This window comes from Oncorhynchus clarkii, chromosome 13, assembly GCF_045791955.1.
Source record: "Oncorhynchus clarkii lewisi isolate Uvic-CL-2024 chromosome 13, UVic_Ocla_1.0, whole genome shotgun sequence".
NCBI classification, from domain to species: domain Eukaryota; kingdom Metazoa; phylum Chordata; class Actinopteri; order Salmoniformes; family Salmonidae; genus Oncorhynchus; species Oncorhynchus clarkii.
Genome location: NC_092159.1, coordinates 51,001,017 through 51,025,245, shown reverse-complemented (window position 1 = coordinate 51,025,245; position 24,229 = coordinate 51,001,017). Strand labels below are relative to the sequence as shown.

The window sequence follows — 24,229 nt, the reverse complement described above, 5'->3', positions numbered from 1 at the left end:
AGAGAAGTATTATCTTGTTGTATTTTGAAGCTACATGGCCTTATGACCCCCAAGTGGTGCAGCGGTCAAATGCACACCACATCAGTGCTAGAGGCGTCACTACAGACTCCCTGTTTCAAATCCGGGCTGAGTTTCTATCAAAGTAAGTGCCTTATTACGTTATAATTGTTTCCGTATGCCGTTTCTGCTGTAGCTCACTGTATGTATGGATCATAATATATTCCTTATAACTGCGGACACGAGAGGTAACGTTACACATCGTATAACCTTTATGGTGTTATAGTCAATCATGCTTACGTAGCTACATTATTCTATTAGCTCTGTAAAACAATGCTAATTGCGTCAGATAACTATTAGCTTGTGTTGTATTTTGAAGCTAACCTGGCCTTATGACTCCCAAGTGGCGCAGCGGTCTATGGCACTACATCTCAGTGCTAGAGGCGTCACTACAGACACCCTGGTTCAAATCCAGGCTGTATCACTGGCTGTGATTGGGAGTCCCATAGTGCAGCGCACAATTGGCCCAGCGTTGTCCGAGTTTGGCAGGTCTAGGCCATCATTGTAAATAATAATTTGTTCTTAAATTACTTGCCTAGTTAAATAAATAAAAAATATGACCATGGTTTGTTTATTTGGTTTATTCAGCATAGCTCTGTTCTGCCCTGCCTTGTACCCTTGTGGAGCTCAAAAGTTTCTTAGTGTTATTATAACTCAAATCTGTGATTTTGTCAATGCAATAAACAATTTTTTATAGCAGTGTTTATTATGTTACTTCTTTGTAGTATTGTTTTATTGCTATATCCTTATATTGTATTCTAATGAATAATTCCTCTTTATTCTGTACTTTCAGAAACCACGAACATTATTTGCCAATATCATAACTGGAGCTGGACATCTTTGGAGCTGAAGAATGAGGACAGCTTTTGTATGCTAACGTACACTCCTTAACAGTTTTACTGGATGAAAACACAGCAAGAAAACACATATGCCAATATGTAATACTCATCTATTTTATTGCAGTATTGGTAGTTGGTTCAACAACTTGTTTTACTAGAGGACAAAAACTGAATATGCAAAACCCATATTTAATATCCATGCAGTGACTGAACAACAACTGCATTTCCACCCCCATCTCTAAAGGCATAGTATCATGGCTGGTCACCTGTCAAGTCACCTGTCAGGTCAGTCAGTCACTTATTGCTGCAGATGTGCTCAATAATGCTTGAGCATGTGATACTCCTCAAAGCATGGTGAAATACATAGAGGTGTATCACAAGCTAAACACATGTATTTTGTCATCTTCCTCTGCTTACTTCTCCTGGTGCCAGACAGGCAGACTTTGCAATGCCTCCGTGTGCGACTACCTTGAGAAGCACTTTGCAGGGAAATGCAGTGCAGTGAGGCGTAGGGGATTGTCTACAGCAGGACGACCCCCAGTGGATGGGCGCCGAGGGGTGTGGTGCTCCTCCAGTAGCTCTCTCATGAGGTTCTCTCTGTATTTTTGGTAGGTAATTACTTTACCTATGAGGGAGTGGGGAGGATGAGGAAAGTTAGAGGATGATGAGGCAGTGGGTAGGTGGGTGAGATATTGTCACTATAATTGCATAATGGATTTGTATGTGAACTGTACATCCAATTACAAAAATACCTTGTTCAGTAATCATCTCACCTGTTAGTTGGCGGTGAACTATGCTGCCGTTGAGGACAGCAGTGTCGATCAGATGGAAAAATATATTCTTATACCACTTGTTCGTTTTCCGAGTGCATTCCACAAAGCTGTTTATCATGTCCGCCTTATCCACGGCCCCCATTTTGAGGTTATAATCAAGCACACAATCTGGTTTGATCAATCTCTCTCCCGTCAGGTGGTCCACCTTCCCTGTGGCCGACATGGTTGCTGTATGGACAGTGGAGAGGACATGGACGTCTCGCTTGTCATGCCACTTTACTGCCAGCTGTTGACCGTTCTCCTGGAACTCCACCTCCCCTCTCTGCATCTTCCTGCATCCGAATGCTGGCATCCCCTTTCTGTTCGACCTGACTGTGCCACAGGCCCCTGTGCTGTTGGAGAGCAGATGCTGGAAGAGTGTGGGACTGCTGTACCAATTGTCCACGTAAAAAGTGTGTTCCTTGCCGAGATGAGGAGACAGCATGGTCATCACCACGGACCCTGACACCCCAAGCCCCTCATAATGTTTGATGTCAGTGGTGGACCCTGTGTAAACTATAATTTCCTGGACAAATCCTTTCTTCACGTCGCACATGACAAAGAAATTGACTCCAAACCTGTGCCTTTTGGAGGGAATATATTGACGGAACGCCAGCCTACCTTTCCATAACATCAGGGACTCACCAATGCATAGGTCCTTGTATGGTACAAAGACCCGACCAAATGCTGATGTCAGGCTGATAAGAACATTTCTTATTTTGTATAACGGGTCACTTAGGATGGCAGTAGCATTGTTGACGAAATGCAGGCATCGCAGCAGAACTAGGAAGCGGTCTTGGGAAAAGAGGGTGGCAAAGGAGGGAGTTGCAAACATAGGATCTGTGCTCCAGTATTCTCTTAGGGAGTTCTTCTTTACTATTCCCATGAGAAGGACTGTCACCAGGAAGGTATACATTTCACTAAGGAAGATTGTTAGAGCTTTGTCATTTTATAGTATTGCATATTCTTATTACTATTCTTGTTCTGATTTAGTTGTGCGAGCTGTAGGTGGGTGCGTGACTCCCCTCACCAGTTTGTTTGGAGGAGAGACCATAGACTTCCTCAGCGCTACGGACATAACTCACATTCTCCAAAATAAGACCCTTTTTACCCAATTTACCAGGAAAGTACAGGATTTAAGCATCAAATAGAGGCTTTTCTAATTATTTCAGGGGATTTGAATGAAACACCTGATGCATCTGCTGATCGTTTTCCTTCTACAACGAGTCAAAGCCCTCAAAATAGCAATATTATCACTACATTATGCAAGGGTCTCTGTGCTGAGGATGCTTGGCGTTATTTCAATCCGGATGCAAAGTGCTACAACACCTGGACCAACAAAACTATGTCACGTAAATCTAGAATAGATTTATTCCTAATGTCCCCCTTTTTGTTACAATTTGTTATAAATGTAGATCATCAATTGGCTCCCTTTTCTGATCATCACTTGATTTCCCTGAGTTTACAAGCTACTAAAAAATCAAAAGGTACTCGAGGATATTGGAAATTAAACAACACACTTCTTAAAGATACTACTCTCATTGAAAACATCAAATCGTTAGCTGAAGATATTTTTGCATTAAAAGACTTGGGTCATGGAAGTAGATGAGAATTTTTCAAATATAAAGTCAGAGTGGTAGTCATTAAACGCGCCAAAGAGCTGATGCACTTAAAGAACCATAGAGAAAAGGAGATGATGAGCAAGTTTGACAGTTTTCTAAAGAAAGACAATCTATCTGAAGAAGAGGAGTCTATTCAAGTCTTTACAACTAGAATTAGAACAGCTTTACACGGATCTGGCAAAGGGCGCCTTTGTAAGGTCAAGAGCAAAATGTATTGAAGAGGGGGAAAGAAACACTAGTTTCTTTTTTGCACTTGAAAAGAGAAACTACAAAAGAACATCTATAACTGCACTCAGAATTAACAATGTTTTATGCAAAGATCCCATTACAATATCATAATTTGTCAATTCCTTTTATGAAAACCTTTGCAGCTCTCAATTTCAGGAAGATGGTTGTGAAAGCTACATTTGCCACATTCAGAATTGTCCCTGTAATTGAGGATGATTTCCACTCATTTTGCAATTCACCTGTGTCAACTGAAGAAATTAGAGAGGATCTGAATTCAATGAAAAAAGGGAAATCACCTGGCCCTGATGGCCTATCAGTTGAATTCTATAGACAGTTTTGGGAGTTACTAGAAGACCTGATTTTTAATGTTTCAAGATTACATTAAAAGTGGGGAAATAGTCTCCACTATGAAACTGTGCCTTATTTCATTGATTCCGAAGCCCGATAAAGACCCTTCTCTCATTGACAATTGGAGACCAATTACTTTATTAAATATTGATTACAAATTGATTGCTCTGGTTTATGCCAAAAGTTTAAAGAAAGGAATAGATACCATTATAAATGAGACTCAAACAGGGTTTATGAAGGGCCGTCACATTAGCTCTAACATTCGTTTAGTCTTGGACCTTATAGATTATTCAGATGCAATTGACTCAGTTGTCTTATTTTTGGACTTCCGTAAAGCCTTTGACACAATTGAACATGAATTTCTCTTTAGGTCTCTTAAACTTTTTGGATTCTGTGAAAATTTGACTCTGATGATAAACAAATAGAAAATATTCCTGTAAAGGACTGTGTTAAATATTTAGGAATACATCTGTCATCTGATTCCTGCACATCTGTTTCCTGCACAATTTTTCCCCACATAAAGCTCTCTTGTTGAATAATTCAGACATAACTGTAAGGAATAAGTAATTGTTCTACCCCAGCTTGTTGTAATAAATATATAAGACAAATTCTTCATTCACAAAACCAACTTACACAGAGAGGAAAATGTTTCTGGAACATGCTTATTCCTGACATTGTCTGGAAAAATGCATGGTTAAGGCCTTACAAATATTGTATACCAAACAAAGTTAAGGAAATGCACTTAAACATTTTACAGAAGATATATCCATGTAATTCTATGATATCCAAATTTGTGGCTATTGATGATATCTGCGTTTTCTGTGAAAAAGAAGGTGAGAATCTCTCACTTGTTCTTTGAATGTAAATGTGTATCAGAATTTTGGGAAAACCTTGCAAAATACTTATTTACCATTATGAACACTACCCATGTTTTTGACATGAAAGATAAATGTTACTATTGCAATGATAACAAGCCCATTGAAATTATTGTGATTTTTTTTTATTCTTGTTGCCAAATATTTTATACACAAACAAAAATGTTGATTGAATTTAACTATTTTATTAAAACATTAACCCTAGTGAATAATAACAATAATAACATTTTCCTAAATCATTACAATAAGATTTTTTTCAGAGTGATTACAATTGCACTAGAATTGTTTTTTTTTTTTATATGTTTTGTTTGTTTTAGTATTTTCTCGTTAATACCTGCGTTCTATGTTGTATGATGTAAGAATGTAAATTGTTGATCTGTATTTTTTTTTTAAATATAATTTAAAAAACGTCGGCAATTTTTTTTTTATTCAATTGTTGTCAGCAGCACCGTTAGTCACTAACGCTCTAGATAACATGAAAATGGCCTAAGCAGCTCTGCTAGGGCGAGTAAAACGGTCAGACTGATGTTCTCTCATTTCTGTCTGGGAGTAGCTAGCCAATTTGAGCAAGTTAGCTTAGGTGATTGACTGCGGTTGTGAGGTCAGAACGCTCGGACCAACCCTACTCCTCTCTGACCGCTCCGGATATACAACGGGACAATCTGACAACACACTGAATTTACTAACGCCCAGAGCGCACTCTGGCACTACAGGGTGATTTTACGAACACAGAGATAAGATTGTCTTACAATGAATGTTAAGACACGTTCAGACTAGTTTGAAAATATACTTGTTATGACAACGTAATAATTGCATGCGGCAGCTTTCGAAAATAAACAAATGAATTGGACTAGCGCCGTCCCATTGTTGCAAAGAGTTATGGGATATTAGATTTCCGTTTTCTTAGTCATTTGCAATCTAGCTTTCAGGATGGAAGTTCCAGACCGTAGTAGAATAATATCCATATAGGGTCGTCAAGCGATTTTGTAATACATAGTAGTCTTTTGATATCGTCTTCTCCAACCCTGTGTGGTACTATACTGTATGTCATCAGGGTGAGTGTGCATAGTGGAACGCACACAATGTCGTACAGGAACTTGCAGGCTTGCCGGAAACTGCAATGCCCTCGTGCATAGAGAGGATACAACAGAAGGTACGTTTGTCAGTCAAGTTCCACCTGAAAAACTGAGTGTTTCCTGTGTGTGTGAGAGCGATAGAGATGGAGAAAACGTGGTGCTTTCTAAATGAAGCCAAGTGGATTGCAAAGTGTCGTGTCAGAGGAGGAGGAAACACAAATAAGGAAGACGTGACCTTGTATGGAACTGGGTTAACAGACACTTAGACCATTATGTGGCAAAGAAGTATGCATTTTCTGAGCTGGTTTAGTTATTTTTTAACTTCATGAACTCTGCTTCTTTAACAAGGGTGATTGAACTAACGCATGTTGCATGTTGTAAAATAATTTACAAAACTAGGTGAAGCCAAGTTGTAAAACCCTAAATAGGACATTTTAGAAGTTATTTATTGAATGTTAATCATTCATCCATTTAGGACATACCTCATTGAATGAGCATAACCCAAACATAATGGCTGAATGATTTACTGGAACTGCATCTGTTTCGCTTTGTTTTCAAGCATCTAGTGGCCTTCAAAATGAAAGCAATGAGGCTCGGAGGGTTCTCCCTACCTAGGACACTTACAAGCTTGGTCTGTTCTTTTGGGGGCACTTTGTGACATGCATTTTAAGATAATTATTTGCATTCTTCATTGATAGTTGATCTAGATTGTCAAAATCAGTTATCATTCCACATTCAACCAAATCAGTGAGACTGTTTAGCAGATGGTCAATGGTAACTTAAAGTTCAGGATGGGTATAACGGGGCTGTTTAACCAGTAAATACTGCCTGATTCAGCGCTGTGAGTAATATGCTCTCATTTAACCTGGCAATGACAATGTTTTGCAGTCTGTAGCTGAGACTATAGGTAACTTGTCTGTGAATCATGTGACTGTCTGGAAATGTGTAAGGAATGGAAATACAATACAGTGTGTGTCACTTTCCATGTAGGTCTACGCTAGTACAATATCTGTTTCACAATATGTTGTCCATTCAAATGATGCTGTGAGCATGACTTACAGGGCTGTTCAAGAAGGCTATTATTGGACACAGCGAGATGTTGGATGAATGGCCATGTTGTTAAAACAGGAGAACAATAAGGCTTCTGACATTTGACATGATATCCAATCCAGTCTAGTCAGAGAGAAAGAATTAAAGGAAGTAAGACTTTTTCAGACCACTGGGACTGTCTGCTTCATTGCCCCAGACTGACAGGTAGTAGAGTTCCGTGGTTAAAATAATTGAGCAAGCCAAGCCAAGACAGTACAAAAGTCATATTACAACCTGTTGTGACAATTGCATTGTTTGCTCTATAGCCATTAGTTCATACACCACCGTTACAGCTAGAAGACAACAGTCACACAGTTGCGGAATAAATTCAACACATACTGTTTGTTTCATCATAAAACCGAAGAGCCACATCTGTGTGAAGTCCACAATGCAAATATCGCATGTAACAAACAGTTAACTCAAGCAAGTGAATTTTTTCGACAGTTTACTAAATAAACAAACTACTGATTTACAACCACAGAGTTACCGCAAGTCAGCACAAAGTCAACAGGAGCACTGCCGCCGCCATTCCAGCACCAATTCAACTTAAACATTTCAACATCAGAAAATCAACAAGGCTATATATGCTTAGTTTAATAGACTGAAAACAAACTTAAAGATACCAAAAACAATTTATTTCAATCGATGTTGTTAAATATCATGTGGCTGTCCATGGTACTGATTTCTGTGTGTGTGTGTGTGTGTGTGTGTGTGTGTGTGTGTGTGTGTGTGTGTGTGTGCAAGTAAAACATAACATGTTAACTCACCCTACTTGTAGACTATTTGAATGCTAATGCCATCCTCTCTTTCATGTTGGGAAATCGGTCTATGACTCTGTCATACACTTTTAGTTTTTGTTGTTATAGGATAGTTAGCTAAAACGCTTGCTAGCCTAACTTCCTGGCATGGGCAACAATGAACCAGCTAGTTAGTTACCGTGAGCCTACTCAGCTACATATTGAACTTCGATCGTCTCAGGCCAGTGGCACAACATATTAATTTATGGTTAGCTCAGAATCGATGTCATAATCATTGGCCTGTGCAGAGAATTAAGTAAAAGTCCAAATCCCTTCTCCATCTATGGCTTAGGAAATGGCGGATTTAGCAAGCTAGTTACTGCAGGACATCAACACAAGCAGACCAGAAAATGACGTTTTGCTTAGGAAGTTATTTGAATGGTCTGAAGCCAAATCCAAACTGGCCACCTTGGGTGGCGTTTTGTGGCACCAGGACAACACACAGTTGAGCTCAACTCAATGCTGATTGGCTAATTATTATTATTTAATATTATTAATTTTTTTAATCAAGGGAGACCAAATGCTTGCTGGCATCAATCAATCAATCAAATGCTATGGCGGCAACATGTAAATAGTATTTTGGTCCAGAAAGCATCAGATACATGGGCTACACATTCTGAGACCGAGGGAAGCTGTTGCCCTCGCTCGGATGATTTCTCCGGTGAGATTCAGCTACTTGCGAATTGACGTAAATTTATGAAAACACAGAGATGAAAGATAAATTATTTTAGATTTAATTTTATTGGTTAAATATTTGGGAAAGCCTGGCTTCCCTTGGCGTCCATGAATACACGCCACTGCTGACAGTGAATAATATATTTCTAGTGAACATAGCAGGTCCGTACTGATTACGACTGTTCTAGTCCCCAAACCAGATTCCCTCTGTCATATAGCCTACACAATAAATAAATCATTCAGTGCTCCACATAGATGTTGCCTTCCTGTAGTTGTTTTTGTGTGGAATGTGAACTTGCGTGGGTGAGGTGTAGAATACAGTAGAATTTTAAGGTGAAAGCCTGCAGCAGCCTGGAATGGCAAGTCCACCGCTGCTGACGGTAAGGCGCTACAGAGTGTGGTACGCTCAGCCGAACGCACCATTGGGTGCCCACTGCCTGCCCTCCAGGACACTTAAAACACCAGGTGTCACAGGAAGGGCAAGAAGATAATCAGGAACCTCAATTCCCTTTGACCTGCACTGTCGGAGCTCAGAGTTTAAGAATTCCACTGTACCTTGCAATTACATCTGCAACCCTGTGCATGTGACTAATACACTCTAATCTAATCAGGGTGGCATATAGCCTATCTACAGTAAGCTACATTTAAACGAAAAGACCAATCGAGTTAATTTTGCATAGTGATCTTTGCCTTTCTTTGATGATAGAACAAACACTAAATCGAAGGTCATCAATTAAGTCCAGTGAAGCGGAGCAGTTTACGATCGCTGTGTACAAACCGATCAGGGCTGCGTTCAGTACGTTTTTACGTTCTGGAACGTTCAATTGAACGGAAACGGTGCTGTACTGAACGACCAGGGTTGGGGAGCACTGTCAGCATGACCACTTCCCTTTAAAACACGTCACTCTGCTTCCAGCCACACCTCCCCACATCTACCAAACGGTAGTCTATTCAAGAGCGTACAAGAACCTTTTGGGGGAACGTGTCGTTCAGTACAAACCGTTGTCCAACGCAGCAAACGTTTAAGAGGACTGAACGCACCTCTACCTCTCCCTGTCTTTTTTCATTTTGTACTCTCTCGTTGTTTATCTCCGCTCTTTTAGAAGGTTGGATCGCAGAGGGAGTTGTAGAAGATCAACAAGGACGACTCAGTAACTAATCAACCAAACATCAATTGTTGATAGTAGCAACTAGCAACAGTGAAGAATGTCGACGAAAGAACGGGGCCTGGTTTATCTCGTCACTGGGGGCTGTGGGTTCCTCGGACAACACCTGTTACAGGTCCTTTTGGAGAAAGAGGATGCGGTAACGGAAATTCGACTTTTTGACAAACACATCGACTCAAGTTTAAATGGCCACAGCACAGGTAAAACAAAAATATATGATTGAACATACATTGTACATGTCTGGCAGTTCACTGACATGCTCAAACCCCATTTGTAGTTTTCTTGTCTAATAATGTTTTATGCATATTTCATTGTCATAACCATACACCACACGAGGCTGCTGAGTTGAAAACGGCTCATAAATGTCCAGAATGATTTGCAGTTGTGGGACTGGTGGAGTTTTAAATATGAAAGTTAAGCTACTCTTAACCCTTATTCATGGTTACAATTATTATTGGGCTCAGCTACTCCTAGCAAGATATATAGAGACTCAAGTGGGCAAGACCTCTAATCTTGAATGTCCAGGGGTTTATGCACTGAGAAGAGGTGGGGTGTCAACTCCTCAGTGAAACAGTTCGGGTTTTTATCTACCTTAGCGCATTGAAATGACTGAAAGTGAGATAACCTAGACTAGCATCACAGACCTTTACCCACATACATACCCAATCAAATAGATTCTGAATATCAGCTTTATTCCATAACTCTTTTCTGACACCCTTTATTTTTGGCTTACACCTTTCTTACTCATATATTCTCAGGCATAAGAACATGCACATTTTAATTTACTAACTTTGTACAACATTTTATTGCATTGTCTTCACTACAGAAACAGAGCCATTTATGGGATAGAGGTGGAGAGTGGGCAGTAGGTAGATGGACTGAGAGGGAGAGATGGGAAAGCTGAAAGTCAGATACATACTAGAGTGTGACAGAGATGAGAGTTAGTGAATGTCACAAAGGGAAATGTTAGGATAGTAAACAACACATATCTACACTCCGCTGAGGTCACTTCTACATCTGAATTGCTTGCTGTTTGGGGTTTTAGGCTGGGTTTCTATATAAGCACTTTGTGACATCTGCTGATGTAAAAAACTCTTTATAAATGCGTTTGATTTGATTTGACTGCATCGGTCTGCATGAACAATGTCATGATGGGGTCATGGACACAGATGGCCCACACCCCTCCTAATTCCATTTCCTGTCCTTGAACACTGCAGCCGGCCTATGTAATTTCCCCTAACCTGTGACATGTCACTGTCAAAACAGGAATCTCCGCCTGCACCCTGTCACCTTGTGTGACTTTTCAGTTTTTGTGGAATATGAATCAGAAAGGCAGGGCGGTATGTGGGGAAGGTTGCGCTCTTCACAGAGTGACAGGTTTGTTGGACAGAGCCTTCCTCCAAACTCAGTGATAGAAGATCACTCCATAGATGTGTTTGACTGATGAGCTAAATACATGGCATTGATTACAAATGAAATCGCCCACATAGGCTTACATTGTTAGTCTTTAACCTCTATATTGCCATAGGCTACATCCAGGTAATATTAGAATACCTTGTTTTCTCTTAAATACCAAACATATATATTTATCCCCTGGTGAGAATGTGCTTTTCAAGTAGAGGAGATTTAGGGGCTGAGGAAAAATTGAAAAAATGATTTGCTTACCATTCATTATGTAGGCCAGTGGTATTCACCTCCTATGTCTGGAGCTGTTGTATTCGGTGCATGTGACTAATACAATTTGATTTGATACTTAACCAAGCCACTGAGGCAGAGCTAAAAGAGACAGCTGCAGTAGTGTGACTTCAAGGCAAGAGTGGTTTTTTTAAGAGTCAGGACCATTCCTGTGGTTACTTGGACTCCAGCCCCGTCCTGGCTTCATGGTCATCAGATGTATTTCAAGGCCATGATCTAGATAAGCCAAGCCAGGGACAGCACATTGAGAATAAGGGCAGCTTCTTTTCCATCTTATCATTCCAAGACGGAAAGACGGAACAAACAGACAAATGCTCTCAAAAGACACATTTGTGAAGAACGTGATTTTGTTGAGACCCACCTACCGGTGTTCCAATAAACATAAAGACCTTGTATGAGAATACATTAATTGTGGTGGGGTGATTGGGTCTTTTATATCAACAATCAGATTAAATTTTTCCCAGAAACAGAGACAGAGAGTTCCTCAGTGGACCCAGCTTTGGTTAGGTAGCTAGGCAACGTAGGATCTGATTTAGAGGAAACAAATTAACACTCAAGTCAAAGAATCAAAGAATACTTCATATAGCCATGGAAACATGCATAGAAAGACTTGGTTCCTCCTCACACAACATATGTAGGGCAAAAGTGGGGCAAAAAACGTATTTAGTCAGCCACCAATTGTGCAAGTTCTCCCACTTATAAATATGAGAGGCCTGTAATTTTCATCATAGCTACACTTCAACTATGACAGACAAAATGAGGGGGGAAAATCCAGAAAATCACATTGTATTATTTTTAATGAATTTATTTGCAAATTATGGTGGAAAATAAGTATTTGGTCAATAACAACAGTTTATCTCAATACTTTGTTATATACCCTTTGTTGGCAATGACAGAGGTCAAACGTTTTCTGTAAGTCTTCACAAGGTTTTCACACACTGTTGCTGGTTTTTTGGCCCATTCCTCCATGCAGATCTCCTCTAGAGCAGTGATGTTTTGGGGCTGTTGCTGGGCAACACAGACTTTCAACTCCCTCCAAAGATTTTCTATGGGGTTGAGATCTGGAGACTGGCTAGGCCACTCCAGGACCTTGAAATGCTTCTTACGAAGCCACTCCTTCGTTGCCCGGGCGGTGTGTTTGGGATCATTGTCATGCTGAAAGACCCAGCTACGTTTCATCTTCAATGCCCTTACTGATGGAAGGAGGTTTTCACTCAAAATCTCACGATACATTGCCCCATTCATTATTTCCTTTACACGGATCAGTCGTCCTGGTCCCTTTGCAGAAAAACAGCCCCACAGCATGATGTTTCCACCCCCATGCTTCACAGTAGGTATGGTGTTCTTTGGATGCAACTCAGCATTCTTTGTCCAAACACGACAAGTTGAGTTTTTACCAAAAAGTTTGGTTTCATCTGACCATATGACATTCTCCCAATCTTCTTCTGGATCATCCAAATGCTCTCTAGCAAACTTCAGATGGGCCTGGACATGTACTGGCTTAAGCAGGGGGACACGTCTGGCACTGCAGGACTTGAGTCCCTGGCGGCGTAGTGTGTTACTGATGGTAGGCTTTGTTACTTTGGTCCCAGCTCTCTGCAGGTCATTCACTAGGTCCCCCCGTGTGGTTCTGGGATTTTTGCTCACCGTTCTTGTGATCATTTTGACCCCACGGGGTGAGATCTTGCGTGGAGCCCCAGATCGAGGGAGATTATCAGTGGTCTTGTATGTCTTCCATTTCCTAATAATTGCTCCCACAGTTGATTTCTTCAAACCAAGCTGCTTACCTATTGCAGATTCAGTCTTCCCAGCCTGGTGCAGGTCTACAATTTTGTTTCTGGTGTCCTTTGACAGCTCTTTGGTCTTGGCCATAGTGGAGTTTGGCGTGTGACTGTTTGAGGTTGTGGACAGGTGTCTTTTATATTGATAACAAGTTCAAACAGGTGCCATTAATACAGGTAACGAGTGGAGGACAGAGGAGCCTCTTAAAGAAGAAGTTACAGGTCTGTGAGAGCCAGAAATCTTGCTTGTCTGTAGGTGACCAAATATGTGAAGACCAAAAATGTGAAGACTTACAGCAAATGTTTGACCTCTGTCATTACCAACAAAGGGTATATAACAAAGTATTGGGATAAACTTTTGTTATTGACCAAATACTTATTTTCCACCATCATTTGCAAATAAATTCATTAAAAATCCTACAATGTGATTTTCTGGAATTTTTCTCATTTTGTCTGTCATAGTTGTTGTTGTACATCTATGATAACAATTACAGGCCTCTCTCATATTTTTAAGTGGGAGAACTTGCACAATTGGTGGCTGACTAAATACTTTTTTGTCCCACTGTACCTAGACCTTCTAACCACAATATGTCTGATTCTTCTCTTAGGCTATTATTCTGTACATTATGTCCATGTCTTGTTGTCCAATCTCAATCGAGGATCAATTGTATTATTGTGCATTGTAGTTCAGTTTATAGATATTTCATTCTGGTGAAAACAATCTCTTTTACATCATATCTAACATCTTACAACACCCCCCCCCCCCCCCCCCACACACACACACACACACACACACTTTTCTCCCTCTCTCCCCCATCAGAGCGGGTAAAGGTGGTGGTGACGCAGGGGGACATCACAGATTACTCCAGTGTCCTGGAGGTGTCCAAGGGGGCAGACCTGGTCATCCACACGGCCAGCCTGGTGGATGTCTGGCACAGAGTCCCTGAGACAGTCATCCAGGCTGTGAATGTTCAAGGTAAGGCCTCAGACACAGCAATAGCATTAACTGGACGAGAATATGCACCAATTTGTACATGTAGAATCGCATAAAAATGTGATCAGTCAGACGTCTACAGCGGGTGGTCCCTAAAACACAGCGCGCTGAACGGTGGGCAGACGAACACTAGACCCACATTCGGTGCGATGTGTGGAAGCCTTAAGACACAGGAGGATTTACAAAGAAGGGAATGGAAAATATGTTGAGGGAAAGGAAAAGAGAAGAGGGAGAAATGGTTGCCTTTGAGATGATTGATGATAGAACGAGACAAACATAGGAGGGGTGGTTGGCTTCTCTTGACTGTAAATTAAATCACAGCAGGAACTGTTAAGGAGACTCATGAAAACCCATGAAATAGTGTTCCCTAAAGTTATTGTGATTCATGGTATAACCCACGTTTTTCCTGTTTGCCTGTCCCTTCCTATAGTGCCTGGTGTTTTCCTCTGAACATTCTGACTATAAAACTGCCCCTTGAGTCTGTTAAAGGATGACAACTACAACAATGGTTTTATAGTCAGCAAACATAGACATACACAAATAAGGTCATTATTTATTTATTTATTTATGTAGTGGGTAAATGTGTGTGAGTCTCTGAGAAGTCCTGTTTATAGAAATTGTGTGTGTGTGTGTCTCTGAGAGGGCCTGTTTATAGAAATTGTGTGTGTGTGTCTCTGAGAGGGCCTGTTTATAGAAATTGTGTGTGTGCTTGTCATGAGATTGAAATGGCTGTAAGACTCATCTCAAAAGGTTTCACATCTCACGATAAGGCTAGTGCCAGCCTGTCAGGTGGTTTTCATGCAACTGAATTACCTACAAACTCAACTTATTGATGGGAATCAGCTGCTCTCTGTGATCCACTGCAATTCATCTGGTTTCTATTAAACTAACAACATCAAATTAAAATAGCAAGCCCTTTGAAGCATTATATAAGCCCAATTGAACACTGACACTTTGTTTCCAGTTTGTGGTTATTGTATCTATTCCCCATCTGGTGGGTGGCCTACTGTGTTGTGTGTGTGTGTGTCACTGTCCCAGATCTGGGTATCTGTCCCATATTTCTGCTCTTCATCTCTTGGAAAATGTGACATTGTCCTCACAGGAATAGTTGTTTGTATTAGTTAGTGTAATTACTGTATATTTATTTATTTATCCGTTATTTTACCAGGTAAGTTGACTGAGAACACATTCTCATTTGCAGCAACGACCTGGGGAATAGTTACAGGGGAGAGGAGGGGGATGAATGAGCCAATTGTAAACTGGGGATTATTAGGTGACTGTGATGGTTTGAGGGCCAGATTGGGAATTTAGCCAGGACACCGGGGTTAACACCCCTACTCTTACGATAAGTGCCATGGGATCTTTAATGACCTCAGAGAGTCAGGACACCCGTTTAACGTCCCATCCGAAAGACGTCACCCTACACAGGGCAGTGTCCCCAATCACTGCCCTGGGGCATTGGGATATTTTTTTTTAGACCAGAGGAAAGAGTGCCTCCTACTGGCCCATATCAGATGTTTCACATCCTTCTAGGATGTTTGTGTTGAGCTCTGAGAAAACACTTATCATCCCGGGCTAGTTCCTAGAACATGCTCGTCCAGGTGCTTGTGTACTCATCGTCTGCCAACGTCTCTGTCCAGATGTTCTGCACGCACTTCCTGTTGACCGCATCACACCCTAGCCCTTTCTTTCTGCAATTAAATCAATGATAACCTCTAGTTATTGGCCTCTAGAATGTTTATCTTCCTCTCTCCTTGTCTCTCTAACAGGAACTGTGAATGTGATCAATGCCTGTGTGGAGAATGGTATTCAGTATCTGGTCTACACCAGCAGCATGGAGGTGGTTGGCCCCAATGTGAAAGGAGACCCCTTTATCAGGTAGAGTTTTACTTCACAAATATCTGTTTCTCCTTTAGGCTTTCGTTGTTTTTTTTTCCTCTTTCCACCTAAATCACTACCTCTCCTCCCTCTGTCTTTTGTCTGGCCCGTACGGTAGAGATTTCCCTTATCTGTGATGTGTTTGGCATTCTCTTCCTTTCACATCAGCTAAAGCACTCACAGTATCTGTAAAAATGTCTATCAGCCTTTGCATGCATGACTGACTTTGCTAAAATATTCACAGAAACAACAGGATGAGTCCTGCACAGCCAGCAAGGAGAAACAACATCATGAAAACTGCCAATGTCCATCTGGCTATTATATTGGATCATTCCACATGTGAATGTGATATTCTGTTCAAAGGTCATCAAATAATAACACCCCCCCCCCCCCCCCCCCCCCCCCCATCTCCCTCTCTCTCTTTCATGCACAGAGGTGATGAAGACACCATCTACAATGTTTATCATGATATGCCCTACCCCAGGAGCAAGGCCAAGGCAGAGAAACTGGTGCTGGAGGCCAACGGCAATAAGGTACTTGTATTAACACATCGCATCTCATACAAAGACGTGGTAATAACACACACAGACCAACTCACACACTTCTATTTGATGGACATTTGAAAGATCCGGGGGATAGTTGCCTTTTAAGGTACCCTCATTAATAGCCTGATTCAGATAGGGAATCCCTTCATGGACCATAGTCAGATACTTATTCTCTCTCTTTGACTGAACTGCTCCAAAAGGTACCGCAGAACACAAATATACTATAGTAATTCATGAAAAAAATGGTTTGGAGCTTATGATGAAAGTAAGATTTTTTCGCCCAATGGCCATTTTGTGCTGTTACTCTGCGCAAAAAAACTAATATTTCTGAGTTATGATAAATGGTAGAATTCTTTTTGACTGTTACTCTGCCAAAAAGCTGTTGAAGTGTTCCCTTGTGGCCTTGTGCGTTAGTCTACTCCACCCTTCTGTTAACATGTTGAGTTAAAACTGCATATTTGGGATTCTGGGTTTCAAAACTGTTCATTTCCCGTCCACTCCGATTCAGTTTCTAATGCTCTGTTACCACATCCTTCCTCTCCTCTCTCTGGCCAGGTGAAGGAAGGGGCCTGCTTGTACACATGCTCCCTCCGTCCCACAGGGATCTATGGTGAGCAGCACCAGCTGATGAGGGACTTCTATCAGATGGGTGTGAGGACAGGGGGCTGGATCATTCGAGGCGTCCCAAAGGACACGGAACATGGTCGTGTCTATGCAGGTGAGTCCTGAAACGCGTGCTGATACCTAACCACACCTACAAGATCTTGAGTCGTCCTTTTAGCTGATTTTCTACTGGGCTCTTGGTTATGTACCAAGGTGGCTACTTAACTTGTTCAACAGCCCTAGTGGATTAGGCTAGTGGTATACACGTTCTCAGCATAGTTTTCTTTTTTTTCAGGTAACGTGGCTTGGATGCATCTGCTGGCTGCTCGCTCCCTGAGAGAGCACCCCCAAAGGCTTGGAGGGGAAGTTTACTTCTGCTATGACGACTCACCCTACAAGAGTTATGAGGATTTCAACATGCAGTTCCTGTCTGGGTTCAACTTCCGCCAGGTCCATGTGCCACTATTGGTGCTGTGGTTGGTGGCGTTCCTGAATGACCTGCTCCGCTGGGTGCTGAAGCCTGTGTGCAGCTACACACCATTACTCAACCGCTACACACTCGCTGTGGCCAGCACCTCCTTCACAGTGGGTTCAGACAAGGCCCAGCGCCACTTCCAGTACCGCCCCCTCTATGACTGGGACCAGTGCAAGGCCCGCACACAGAGATGGGTGGACACCTTTCCCTTCGCAGGCCCCAAGGACTCCTGATCTGGGCTGATCTGCTGGTCTGGTGGAACCTTGTCTGGGCTAAACCGATGCACCACACATCATAACCTGGGATGGATGGAGGAGTGAGAGGACTTTCTCAGATTTATATTCTCACTATGTTTGCTCCATCATAAGCAGTATTATCATTACACATATGCAAACAAACTCTTGACCCCTGAACTCTTAAACCCTGAACTATGACCTCCTGCACGTGTTCTTCAAAAATGGTTATGTCCTCCTACCTGTCATTACTTGTGGCTAGCCTGTAGCTCCTCAGGCAAAATGATGACAAGGCATGTTCCACACTGAAATGGGTCACTTATCCATCCCATGATCTTCTGATTCACATGAGACCCTTCCCAGCCCTAAATAAGAGATAATATATTGGAGATTCAATATAAATGTTTGGGGCTTTATCGGACATTGCAATATTCATCTTCTTACAAAAGCGGTAGATATAATGTGATAGTCATAAAAGGGCATAGATATGTGATATAGGAAAGCTGCTCCTGAATTGTTTTGAGTCTATTTCCAACAATACATTGCTATACATATTTTGCAATACATACATGAAAATGCAATACATTTTTCACAAGACATCATCACTACATAGACTTGATCTGTTTTTGTTGAAGAGCACTAGTGCAGAAAATAAGTATTTACATCTTCTTTTTACATCTACAACATGCATTAATGCACACAGAATATTCTCTGAATATGTTCTATGTGATTTTAGAGTTTTATGAATCACCTGCTATACATTAAGGTCATTTTATAATCTGAATGCACTGACAATTTAAAAACAATAATAAAAAAAATCTTTAAAAATAATATTTGCCAGTGCATTCAGATTTTAAACTTCAGACAGAGAAAAGGTTAATATTATATTTCATGCCTATTGATGAAATCATCATTTTGAGAAGTAGCGTTACTTAAAGAGGAACTGAAGGCAATAAAAAAACATCTATTCTATTCTCTGGTAGAAAATGGCCTGTCTCAAACCAACTACATTAATGAAATGTAAGCATTTCATGAGATGCCTATAAAAGATGTGTAACATGAAAATATTGTCCCATTTACAATGTGTAATTTATTGACAGTCGCTAACTAGCCCCAGAGATAGGCTATCCAAAGTCAAAACAATTTTGACACTGTCGCATACCAGCCGGCAAAGAAGTTGGATAGCGTGCTAGCTAATTTAGGCTTCTTCCAGACACAAGACCTTGTTCGACTGTTTCAAGTTATCTCAAAGGGTGTGTACTGTTTTGGCAGAGTGTAAGTACAAATTCTTCCCACGTCGGAAAACACAACAGACACCCACCCACATCAAAGAGCGCCGAGACCCAAAACTTGTTAAGTTTAATTTCCTAATGAGGAGAATTGAAACCAGGACTCGATCAGGAAGTTCAGCCCTCTTTAAGAAAACAATAGACATACTTGGAACACAGGAGGTTGGGGGACCTTAATTGGGGAGGATGGGCTTGTGGTAAGGACTGGAGCGGAATTGGTGGAATGGTATGTGTTTGATGCCATTCCATTAGCTCCATCCCCACCGCCACCATGGTGCACTCTGTTCACAATCTTGACATCAACAAACCGCTCGCCCACACAACGCCATACACATGGTCTACGGTTGTGAGCCAGTTGGATGCGCTGCCAAATTCTCTAAAACGACATTGGAGGTGGCTTATGGTAGAGAAATTAACATTAAATTCACTGGCAACAGCTCTGGTGGATATTTCTGTAGTCAGCATGCCAATTACACACTCCCTCAAAACTTTAAACATCTGTGGCATTGTGTTATGTAAAAAAACCTGCACATTTTAGAGTGGCCTTTATTGTCCCCAGCACAAGGTGCACTTGTGTTATTTTGTCATTTTTATTAGAATCCCCATTAGCTAACACTGTAACACTAGCTAATCTTCCTGGGGTCCAACACCAATGAACAAGACTTCACAAACATGCAACAAGTAGACAATACAGACAATTACAATACCTGACAGGAAACACATTTAATATTCAGTTGATGCTCTCTATTTCCTCTCCAGACATATGGTCTGGTTTTGCAGCTCTTTCAGAACATCTGCAATCTGGATTTGGGTGAAGGAGAAGCTGGGGAGGCTCGAGTAAGTAGCTGCAGGGGGTGGGGGGGGTGGAGCTGTTGGCCGGGGCTGGGGTAGCCAGGAGGAAAGCATGGCCAGCCATAGAGAAATGCTTATTGAAATTTTCGATGATCGTGGATTTATCGGTGTTGACCGTGTTACTTAGCCTCGGAGCAGTGGGCAGCTGAGAGGAGGTGCTCTTATTCTCCATGGACTTTACAGTGTCCCAAAACTTTTTGGAGTTAGAGCTACAGGATGCAAATTTATATTTGAAAAAGCTAGCCTTTGCTTTCCTGACTGACTGTGTGTATTGGTTCCTGACTTCCCTGAACAGTTGCATATTGCGGGGACTATTCGATGCTATTGCAGTCCGCCACAGGATGTTTTTGTGCTGTTATCTTTCTTTGCTGCAGATGACCATATAACTGGACAGTACTCTAAGTGTGATAGGACCAGAGATTGAATCACCTGATTCAGTGTGCTAGATGTTACATACTCTGAACATTTTCTTGTAACAGCAATTCCTTTACCCATCTTAATAACAATATAATCTATGTGTTCTGACCATGATAAAGCTGCGTCCAACATGACGCCTAGTAGTTTAGTTTTTTTCTTGCTCTACATGCATTCTATTCATTAACAAATTAAATTGGGGATCATCTGCTCAGGACATGTTAGCTCATTACATGCTGATGCTGCGCGATACATTGTTGAGTCATCAGCATACATGACCACTCTTGCTTTGTTCATTAGTGAAGGTAAATCATTAGTAAAGATAGAGTAGAGAAGTGGGCCTAGGGAACTTCCTTGAGGAACACCACAGTGTATATCTACTGTTCTAGATACTGAAAAGCTACCATTGAAGAACACTTTTTTCCTTCTGGATAGATAGCTTTCCATCCAGGATAGAACTGCAGACTAAATCATATTTTTTCAACTTTAAATTGTATTACTTTTCCTAGAGTAACCACAACATTAGAAAAAGTGAAACATCGCCTTTGTTCATATTTCCATGAAAGCTGTACACCACCAGGGTACAAAGATTGTCTAAAGGTCATTTTTGACCCAGCAGTTATAAAACAATTTTACACACCACAAAAACCAAAGACACACACACACATACACACAATGAGAAATGGAGATTATGTGTGCTACTGATTGAACTCAGACAACACTAAAACTTTCTTGTGCGTGTGCAGCATCTCCCCTCCACGACCCCACACATGACTCAAGTTTACAGACAAAATAAAAACAATTTCAGACAAAATAAACATTTCTTGAAAGCATTGTTTACTAATGGGGAATGCAGTCAGAGGCTATAAAGGTGCTTCAGATGACAGTCCCCCCAGTTCTCTCTTTGCTGAACCATGAGTGCACGTTTCAGTGTGCAACATGTCGTAGATCTGATTTTTTCAGATGTCCAGGAGGAACAAGAGAACAATGATTTAGAAGAGGAGCAGGCATCTGAAGAAGAAGATGGGGAAGAATACAACCCAGAGCACGATGCATCATCTTCAGATGAAGAAGAAATCCCCCAAACTGAAAGAGGCATTTTTGTCAAAGAACAGCAACATTTTTATTTATCCATTATTTTACCAGGTAAATTGACTGAGAACACATTCTCATTTGCAGCAACAACCTGGGGAATAGTTACAGCAGAGAGGAGGGGGATGAATGAGCCAATTGTAAACTGGGGATTATTAGGTGACCGTGATGGCAAAACTGGGAATTTAGCCTGGACACCAGGGTTAACACACCTACTCTTACAATAAGTGCCATGGGATCTTTAATGACCGCAGAGAGTCAGGACACCCGTTTAACATCCCATCCGAAACACAGCACCCTAATCACTAGCCTGGGGTATTGGGATATTTTTTTAGAAAGAGTGCCTCCTACTGGCCCTCCAACACCACTTACAGCAGCATCTGGTCTCCCATCCAGGGACTGACCAGGACCAACCCTGCTTAGCTTCAGAAGCAAGCCAGCAGTGGTATGCAGGGTGGTATGCTACTGGCTAAAATAACATGGTCCTTGTCACCATAAGACAACCAGGGCCGAATGGCAGCACAAAAACCAGGGCCGAATGTCAGCACATAAGGTTGACCCCAGGGCCCACAAGACATGCAGTTGCCCATGCCCATGACATCGCCTCAACATGCTACATGTTCATCACACCAGCCATCGAAAAAATCATCCTGGAGATGACAAATTTGGAGGGTTTCCATATATGGAGACAACTGGAAAAGGTTGGATGAGATTGACCTGCGTGCCTACATAGGGCTGCTAATCTTAACTGGTGTGTATAGGTCCCGAGGCGAGGCTACATGTAGTCTCTGGGATGCAGAGAGTGGATGGGTGATTTTCCGTGCCACGATGCCACTGAAAGTCTTTTACACTTTCTCAAGAATGCTACGATTTGATAACCGTGAGTCAAGACCTGCAAGACGTTTGAGAGACAAACTGGCGGCCATAAGAGAGGTCTGGGAGAAGTGGGTGGAGCCATAAGAGAGGTCTGAGAGAAGTGTGTGGAGCGTCTGCCATACCTCTACAACCCTCGGCCTGAAGTAACAGTGGATGAGCAACTGGTTGCATTCAGAGGTAAATGTTTATTTTCATATCTGTAATGTAAGTGATTTTCACTGTTCATTTTATTATGTATTGCTGAAATGTCATTGATTTATGTGACTGTTTTCTGTGACACTGATACTAATTACTGATAGTAATCTCTTTTGTCAAAAGTTTGCTGTCCTTTCCGGCAGTATATACCCAGCAAGCCAGCAAAGTATGTGATGCACAAATCCAGCTATGCTTGGAAGACGCAAGTCTACACAGGGAAGCCGACCAGTGGAGGCCTGGAGAAAAACCAGGGGATGCGGGTTGTGCTTGATGTGACAGATGGACTGAGGGGGCACAATGTCACGTGTGACAATTTCTTCACCTCTTATGAACTCAGTCAGCAGCTCCTGAAGAGGAAGATCACCATGGTTGGCACAGTTAGAAAGAACGAGCCTGAGCTCCCCTTGCACTCCTCACAACAAGGGGGAGAGAGGCCTTCTCATCAAAGTTTGCCTTCACCCCCACCACCACTCTAGGTTCTTACCTCCCAAAGAGGAACAAGAATGTGGTCCTCCTGAGCACAGTGCTTAAAACAGCTGAGATCAGTGATCGTGAGGACAGGAAGCCACAGCTGGAATTTACAGCTGCAGGAGGATGACTGCCCGCTGGCCCCTGGTCATCTCCCCTAACATCATTGATGTGTCCTCATACAATGCCTTGGTGATATGGAACAAGATCAACCCTGCCTGTATGCCTGATAAGCAGAACAAGAGGTGGGTGTTCCTGGAGCAGCTGGGAAAGGCACTTGTAACCTCACACATTCAAAGAAGGGAGTGCCTCTCCCCGCAGCAGCCTCTGCTGTATGTTTACACCTATGCAGTACCTTTAGCAATAATAATAATAAACCTCTAATTTAGTAAAGATTTAGTAAAGAATTATGACAGGTGTGTTGTAATAAAAACTAATGGTGTCCACTGATTAAATGAGGTCTTTCTGCATTGTGAAGAGGGAAAACCCAGATATTCACAAAGTTTGTAATGAATGACAGGTTGTTTCTTCATGCAAATATATTTGGGGTTTAAAATTCAATTATGCTGCTTTATCATTTTTGACCCTTAGAACAAGGAGAGTATACAGAATGTTAAGACTACACAAGGGTTAAAACCATAACATTTGAGTGTAACAAGTAACAGTTCATGATTCATTACACCAAAAGCAGCACTGAAATCTAGCAACACTGCACCACCTAACTTCCTGTCATCCATACTCTTTAACCAATCATCTGTCATTTGTGATATCGCTGTACTCGTGGAATGCCCTTCTTCGTATGCTTGCTGGAAACCCATTATCAGATCATTACATGATAAATAATGCTGGATTTGTGTCAATGGCACGAAGCCTCCAGTGATGATCCATGGCACGAAGCCTCCAGTGGTGATCAATGGCACGAAGCCTCCAGTGGTGATCCATGACAAAAAGCTTCCAGTGGGGATCCATGGCACGAAGCCTCCAGTGAGGAGTCATGGCACGAAGCCTCCAGCGACGTCCTCCAGTCCGGAGCCTCCAGCAACGGCCTCCAGTCCGGGGCCCGCAGCGAGGGTCCCCACACCAGAGGTGCCCCCAAAGCGGGGTGAGCCAGAGGTGGAGCAGGGAGGTGGAGCCGCCACCGAGGATAGATGCCCACCCGGACCCTCCCCAATAGGTTTTACCATCACCCTTTACTTCATCAATGTTGTGCTGATAGAATCCCTTCTTTCCTTTGTTTAGCTTGGTCACAATATTT

At 41.9% G+C, this 24,229-nt stretch overlaps 2 protein-coding genes across 5 annotated transcripts; one reads left to right on the top strand and one right to left on the bottom strand.

Annotated features, from left to right (window-relative positions):
- Nucleotides 1–1,236: 1,236 nt before the first annotated feature.
- LOC139365017 (piggyBac transposable element-derived protein 4-like) lies at nucleotides 1,237–5,187 on the bottom strand. Its single transcript, XM_071102324.1, has 2 exons — nucleotides 1,670–5,187; nucleotides 1,237–1,521 (listed from the first exon to the last, which is right to left on the bottom strand). The coding sequence occupies exons 1-2, from the start codon at nucleotides 2,622–2,624 to the stop codon at nucleotides 1,361–1,363; spliced, it is 1,116 nt and encodes a 371-aa protein (XP_070958425.1). The 5' UTR covers nucleotides 2,625–5,187; the 3' UTR covers nucleotides 1,237–1,360.
- Nucleotides 5,188–5,367: 180 nt separating this feature from the next.
- Nucleotides 5,368–21,161, top strand: LOC139365018 (3 beta-hydroxysteroid dehydrogenase type 7-like). 4 transcript variants are annotated; one of them, XR_011626528.1, is made up of 8 exons: nucleotides 5,368–5,934; nucleotides 9,522–9,784; nucleotides 13,881–14,036; nucleotides 15,824–15,932; nucleotides 16,366–16,465; nucleotides 17,033–17,195; nucleotides 17,376–18,554; nucleotides 18,639–18,855. XR_011626528.1 is itself a non-coding variant. In XM_071102326.1 (7 exons), exons 2-7 carry the CDS (start codon nucleotides 9,625–9,627, stop codon nucleotides 17,786–17,788), a joined length of 1,101 nt encoding a protein of 366 aa, XP_070958427.1. In that variant the 5' UTR covers nucleotides 5,368–5,934; nucleotides 9,522–9,624; the 3' UTR covers nucleotides 17,789–20,549. The 4 variants fall into 4 exon arrangements, 2 of the variants coding, with proteins under 2 accessions (XP_070958427.1, XP_070958426.1); XM_071102326.1 differs by having other exon boundaries at nucleotides 17,376–20,549; XR_011626527.1 differs by lacking the exon at nucleotides 5,368–5,934 and having other exon boundaries at nucleotides 9,375–9,784; nucleotides 18,639–20,478.
- Nucleotides 21,162–24,229: the final 3,068 nt, after the last annotated feature.